The sequence below is a fragment of the Saccopteryx leptura genome, chromosome 2 (assembly GCF_036850995.1).
Source record: "Saccopteryx leptura isolate mSacLep1 chromosome 2, mSacLep1_pri_phased_curated, whole genome shotgun sequence".
Taxonomy (NCBI): Eukaryota; Metazoa; Chordata; class Mammalia; order Chiroptera; family Emballonuridae; genus Saccopteryx; species Saccopteryx leptura.
In genome coordinates this window covers 226914208-226920806 of record NC_089504.1, presented here as the reverse complement: position 1 = coordinate 226920806, position 6599 = coordinate 226914208, and the positions used below count along the sequence as shown (strand labels likewise).

The 6599-nt window shown below is 45.2% G+C and overlaps 1 protein-coding gene across 1 annotated transcript; it reads right to left on the bottom strand.

Annotated features, from left to right (window-relative positions):
• Positions 1 to 4727: 4727 nt before the first annotated feature.
• KRTAP11-1 (keratin associated protein 11-1) lies at positions 4728 to 5585 on the bottom strand. Its single transcript, XM_066365936.1, has one exon. The coding sequence runs from the start codon at positions 5539 to 5541 to the stop codon at positions 5095 to 5097; it is 447 nt and encodes a 148-aa protein (XP_066222033.1). The 5' UTR covers positions 5542 to 5585; the 3' UTR covers positions 4728 to 5094.
• Positions 5586 to 6599: the final 1014 nt, after the last annotated feature.

The following is a 6599-nucleotide window of genomic DNA, read 5'->3' as shown; positions in this document are numbered from 1 at the left end:
TCCCTTTTCAAAATATGTCTTCTTCTGTTTCAGGGAGGTATGCAAAGTCAGGGGATAAAATGAGAAAATAAAGCCATCGAGGAAGAAACAAAAGAAGGGAAGGAGGAAGAAGAGAATCTAACCATAATTCTAAGCTATCAACTTTCCCCATGACCTTGAAGAGACTCGTTAATTGGCAACTTTGAAAAATCACCCACTTCATGCATTCTGTATAGAAATAAACTCTTTGGAAAGAAAAGAAAGAATCAGAAAACTATTCTAAAATGCCAAAAATGTTTAGTTGCTTTGCAGTGGGTTTATTTGGCATTCAAATGTTCCTATCTTACTTTGAAAGCCCCAAACTCTTCATCGAAATAATATACAGCTCAGTCAGCACTATTCGCTCATAAATGGAGCTTGCCTCTTCATTTGCCTTTGCACAGAGATATGGGTAGCTTTGAATAATTTTATTGAAAGCCACTCATATAAAACATGGCTGGACATGTTAATTTAGCAGCGCATATGTAACACTGGAGGTTGGTTGGGTCAGAGACAAGTTTGGCCAGCCAGCCTATCTGACCCTTCACATTCCAGGATGCAGAAGAGGAAACATTTCATGACCCACCAGATGAACGCTATACTTGATCCAGTCATGTGGACATCTCTGTTTTTCCTGTTAAGGTTCATGTTACCATCCTGGTTTTCTCACCCTGTTCTTACCTTAGAGACAGAGTAGAGTTCACCATGTGGGCTTGTTTTTCTGAGTCACCCAGAACTGCTCGCCATCCATGTTCTCTAAAATACTTTTCTCAAAATGGTAGTCCCACTTTTTTATCCTTTGAGATTAAAAAGCTTCATTGTTTAAAAAATAGGTGTGGATAGATAGATGATAGATGATATATAGATACATAGAGAGAGAGAAAGATAAACTAACTACTGAATAGTAGGTTTCTCCAGCATAAATTCACAATACATTGTGATAATATTAAAAATCTGAAAGGAGTGAGAAAACAAATCATGTTAAATTAATTATATCTGAACTTCTCAAACCTTTGCCCTACAGAATTATTTTTTTACAGGTTTTATTTCTTTTTTTAAATTTTTATTTAGAAAATTAAATTTTACAGAACTCTTTCACTACAAAATTAATATCACATCAAACAAGACTTCTGCAGACTCATAGAGATAAAATACAGGACCCCAGTTACATTTGAATTTCAGATAAACAACAACCTTTTAGTATAAGGATGTACCAAATTCTTGTGCCCAATGGGACACACCTATACTGAAAAGTTATCAGAAGAGACCAACGCTCACAGCAGTGAGAATCAGACACAGCAGAGGATGAGGGGAGTACAGTTGTCCCCCATACACGCAGTTTTACTGTCCATGGTTTCAGTGGCTTGCAGTCCACCCCAGTCTAAAACTATGAAATGGAAAATTCCAGAAATAAACAATTCATAAGTTTTAAATTGCACATTGTTCTGAGTATCGCAGTGAAACCCCACACCGCCTGGGTCCGTCCCACCCAGGACATGACTCATCCGTGTGTCCCGCATCTCCACACCATACTCTCTCCCCACCCGTTAGTCACTCGGAGGCCAGCTGAGTTATCAGACCCACTGTCCTGTGATTACAGCACTTGTGCTCAAGGGATCCTTATCTTATTGTCATAGTTGTTCTATTTTATCAGCAGTTATTGTTGTTCAACTCTTACGAGGCCTAATTAAACTCTACCATAAGTCTGTATGTATAGGAACAAACATAGCATATGTAGGGTTCAGTACTGCCCATGGTTTCAGGCATCCAGTGGGGGGTCTTGGAAAGTACTCCCCGAGAATAAGGGGGGCACTTGGGTAAAGATGTCCTGATGTTGTAAAGACAACAAGCAGTTGATTGTGAGACAGGAGGCGGCATAGTCTTCACCTAGAACAGCTACCAGCCTGCAGGTGGTTGGCCACATGCCAGCTGAGCTCACTGCACCATTGTACCCTGCAACTGTGGAGTCACACGTCAAATAGGACAGGATGGATGTCGGAAGGGCTGGTCAAGCCTCTGTGACTAGATCATGAGCAACGTCCTCAAGAGCAAGGAGCAGCTTCCTGAGTGTATCCTACATAGGGTTGCCAGACTTTAGCAGATAAAATACAGTGACTCCATACTCCCTTTGAATTTCAGATAAACTACAAATCATTTTTTGTTGCACAAAACAGATGAATGAGGCCCTTGTCAAAGCATATGAATCTAACGGAGACAATAAGACGCTCCAGGACCGTCTACTTCAGTGTAACTGTCAGGAAATGAGAAAGAATGAGGAGCCACAATTGCCTGAATATTTATATAAAAGTCACTCCATGAGAATCCATTGTGGGTCCGTCACTGACAATGTTTATTGGACAAATGAGTGACTCTCTCTTTACTTCCTCATCCGATAAATAAGACAGTTGTGTAATTCATCTCTAAAGCTTCTTCCAAGCCCTGCCCTGGTAGCTCAGTTGGTTAGAGTGTCGTCCTAACTCATCAAGGTTACAGGTTCAATCTTTTGTCAGGGCACATACAAGAATCAACCAGTAAATGCATAAATCAATGTCTCTCTCTCTTACTCCTTCCCCCTCTCTCTCTAAAATCAATAAATAAAAAATAATAATAAAGTCTCTTTTAGCACTGCTATCTTATCAAAGATATTGTTACACAAAAAAATAGGCCAAGATGGAGGATGAGATCAGTGTAAATGAAACCATGCGGCTATGCTTCCCAGAGGGAAATGTAACAATTCCAGGCTTCAATTCTGTTTCTGAAACTATTGTCTGGTCAATTCTTGGTCAAGTTAGAAATAGTACTGAAATAATTCCTAATCATTGTAGCCAATACCAGAATTAGCTCTTTTTAAATGAGCACTAATTATTTTGCATCTCAATTTTTGTCTAGAAGTATTTTCCTTGGGTTTAAAAAAATAACACTTCCTATAAAAGATAGATCCTTAAATGCTATAAGCAACTCTTGAATAAATTAGGTTAGTGCCCAAATGAACCCCTTCCCAAGCATTCTGTTTCCTAAAACAGGACTCCTTTTGTGGACAGATGGAAGTGGAAATCTAAGGCAGGGTCCTCCACCCTTCCACAGAGCCTGCTGGTCCAGTCTCACAACCACACTGTGCATTCTTGAAGACTCAGGCTTACTGATCACCACATGCAGCTCTTCCTCCTCCTTTGCCTGCACCTAAACCATGCAAACCAACTCCGAGCGCTTGATGTGGCCATATCGCTGGACCCTTCGAACGGAATGAGAGCAAAACCACGTGGCCATGCCCAAGACAGCCCATAAACACTTCCCACGTGAAGTCCCCCAGGTTCATAGCCTTTCTGCAGCTGCATCGGAAGCCCTGAGTTGAAGCCAGAAGAGGAGCAAGGAGCAAAGCACCTATGTCATCTGGAGAACACCCACTCAAGACTGGATATGAGCAGGAAATGCCCATCACCAGTTAAACATAGGAGAGTGAAGCATACAAAAGTTAGAGCTAGAGATCCTAACCTGTAAAGACCTCAGATTCATAACAGCTAACACAAGCCCTTGAGACATGGGGGCATTTATAGATTCCTAAGTGCACGTTGTCATTTCCTAAAAAGCTAAGGAGACCAAGTTGATATTTACCAAGGCTGAGATCAGGTGGCAGAGCCCGCCCTCTCGGAGTGCAGGTTTGCAGGGCACCAGCCTGGGTCTGTACCTCCGACGTGCTGGCCATCTATCCTTGCCATTCAACTGATTAGCAGTACATCTCCTTCCGTTTTACAGGCTTTATGTCCCCTAGACTTGAAACCCGATATTCCAGAGGCTTTTTTCACAGTCACATTATACATAAGCACCTTATAAGAAAAAGGGTAGAAAAATAGACCATTTTCAGAGAACTTGTGTGATCTAGCACTGGTTAAGCACTTACAAGCATTTGTAGGGAAAAGGCATGCACACGGAATCCCTAAGGGGAAGACAGAGGAGAAAATTGGAAAGTTCCAGAGAAATTGCTCTACATAACCAAGCTGCGAGCTTCATGATGGAAGAAATCATAATGGCTTTGTTTACTCCACAGAACCAGCACGTAGATAGAGGCTGGAACATGAGGGCAGTCAATGCTTGTAGAACTTTAGTTGTTTCATCACTAAGTATAAATGGCATGTGTGTCCCCACGGTTTCTGTAAAGTCTGAGAGACTCCCAGCACACACGGGCTTTAGTCACTCTGAGAGACTCAAAAACAAGTTCAAGGACATGCTAGTTTACTTTATTAGTAAACCACTTTATAGTGCCCAGAGTCTCAAGGCCCAGAACCCGCCTCCCCATCCTCCCCCTCCCTGTCCACCAGCCTGGGCACCCAGGGTCTTCTGAAAGGTTTCCACAGTGGTCCACATGGTCCTCGGATGACGTAGACTCAGAACCGCCACCGGCCTCCACTGCCCACTTCACTGCACACTTCCCCAGACCACCTGGTTCCCCAGGTAAGTTTTCTTTTTTTACATAGAAGGAGTCTGTGAACCCAGACACCTGGGGAGGGGGGAGAGGGTTACAGAGGACACATCATTGTCCTTCGCTATGTATCCGACCAGCCACTAACCAAGGCGGGTATTAGATGACCCTGTGCTGCTGCAACGTGCCCTAGGCTTGGGAAGGAACAGCAGCCCCTGGTCGGCAGAGGGTGACTGATGGACAGGCGACAACCCTCACAAATAAAGGACTCTGTCGAGATATTTCTGCAATGCCAAGTAATGCAGGTTTATTGAGATGTACAGAGTGAGACAAGCTCCTTTTCTCAGAAGCAACAACTCAGAGGCCAGAAGACACAGCAGCAACATCAGAAACATCAGAAACATGCCAATACCACCAGAGGCTGGGGCACGGCTGGAAAAGTCTCTAGAAGCAACCAGAGGTATATGCACCACCAGGGATCAACCCTTAAAAGCAGCTGGGTGCCAGCCAGGAAAACCCCAAGGTACCCAAGGCAGCTGGGTCCGGGCAAGTAGCCGGCAGGAGGCAGCCGGAGTAGGAGTCAGCGATGGAGAGTCGCAGGGGGGGGGCAGCATGCTGGCAGGTCATAGAGTCCCGATGGGCTCACGGGTTCCTCAACCTCAGTAAGTTCTTCTGCCGCGGGACACGCAGACCCTCTTGTATGTCCTGGGGACACCACTGGCTGGCGGGCAGGGAGCTGAGGTGCTGCCCACAGTGCCACCCATGGGCTTGCAGCTGCTGGAGACAAAGGTGACTGGCCGGCTGCAGGCAGCTGAACAGGGGCTGGAGACACCGGTGGCTTGTCGAGAGCAAATGCCCTGTCCGGGGCTGGGGACACAAGAGGTCTGCTGGTAACAGGTTGGCTGGCAGACGGGAGGTTCGCAGCTAGTGTCCCGGCCACAGTGGTCCAGGAGCCAGGAGCCAGTTTGGAAGGAGCTGGGCAAGCAGATGCCACTCAGGCAGTCGACATCATGTGTCATACCGGTGGCAGCGGGGACCCCCGGGACAGCACAGGGTCCTCCAGTCGACCTGGATGAGCTGTTCCTGGAGGAGCAGTGATAGGACATCGTGCAGACGGAAAGCTGTGGGCAGCGAGCTGAAGCTGGCACCTGGCAGTGAACGTTGGCTCCGGGTCTTGGTTCTTATACGCCCTCGCTGGCGGGTGGGGCGCTCACCCTGGGCTTCATGGTTTCTTTGGTTCAGACCAGCTTCCCTCAGAACATCTTGTGAACCTCCAGGTTAATTGTCTCTTCAGAAGCCTTTTTCCTCGTAAAGAAAGATTAGTAGTTTGGTTACTAAATCATAAGGCTTCTTTCTGCACTGTCCTTAGTCCTAGGATTAAGAGGGTTGGTTGACAGCTTCAAAGCCCCTGGTCACCCAACCCAAACGTCATCCCTCGTTCATCTTGCTTGGACCCAGTAAGCGTCCATCTGAGAGTAACACCAAAAACACCACCATCCTATGGTCATACTCTCTCCCTTCTAATCAGGACTAATTACAGTCTCATTCTGTTTGGTGTGTCGCTGGCATTTCCATATGTTCTAACTATAACTTAATCAGTCACTCTTTCATAGCTATCAGGGCTTCTAATGGACAAGGAACCTCCCTAAATATGCTTCAGGATGACAGTGACAATAGCTGTCAGGGATAAGGACACAAACTTATATCCAGAGGACCAGCTGGCTTGGAAAACAAATCGGGAGACCAGAGTGGGATGCCCGCAGGAAGGTCAGAGGACAGTGGGACACGTCCTTTATGGTCAAGCACCAAAGCAAATTATAAGTTTATTAAGTAGGGCTGCATTTGTAGCCAAGTCCCTCTCTGAATAAACTGAATGAGTTTTATTCCTAAAAGTGTAATCTAATAACAACGGCTAGGAGTGACTCATAGACTAGCTAATGTGCCAGCAGAACAGGCTCAGTTAATTTCTTAATAATTATCATGTTAATTTAAAAGGGCACAGTGTCCCCCCCCCAAGATGCCCCACATATTTAAACCATATTTATTTTCACATAAATACTTATAGATAGGATGTGTTTTTATCATGGACATGCCAAAGGCTCTTCAAAGTCACGTCTCCGTTGGGGATAAGAGGAAGAGAGGACAGGAGGAAGCAGGCAGTTAA

What these genes read in the sequence shown, in the direction of transcription:
- KRTAP11-1 (XM_066365936.1), bottom strand. Translation starts at nt 5,541, where the DNA reads ATGTCCTATCACTGCTCCTCCAGGAACAGCTCATCCAGGTCGACTGGA.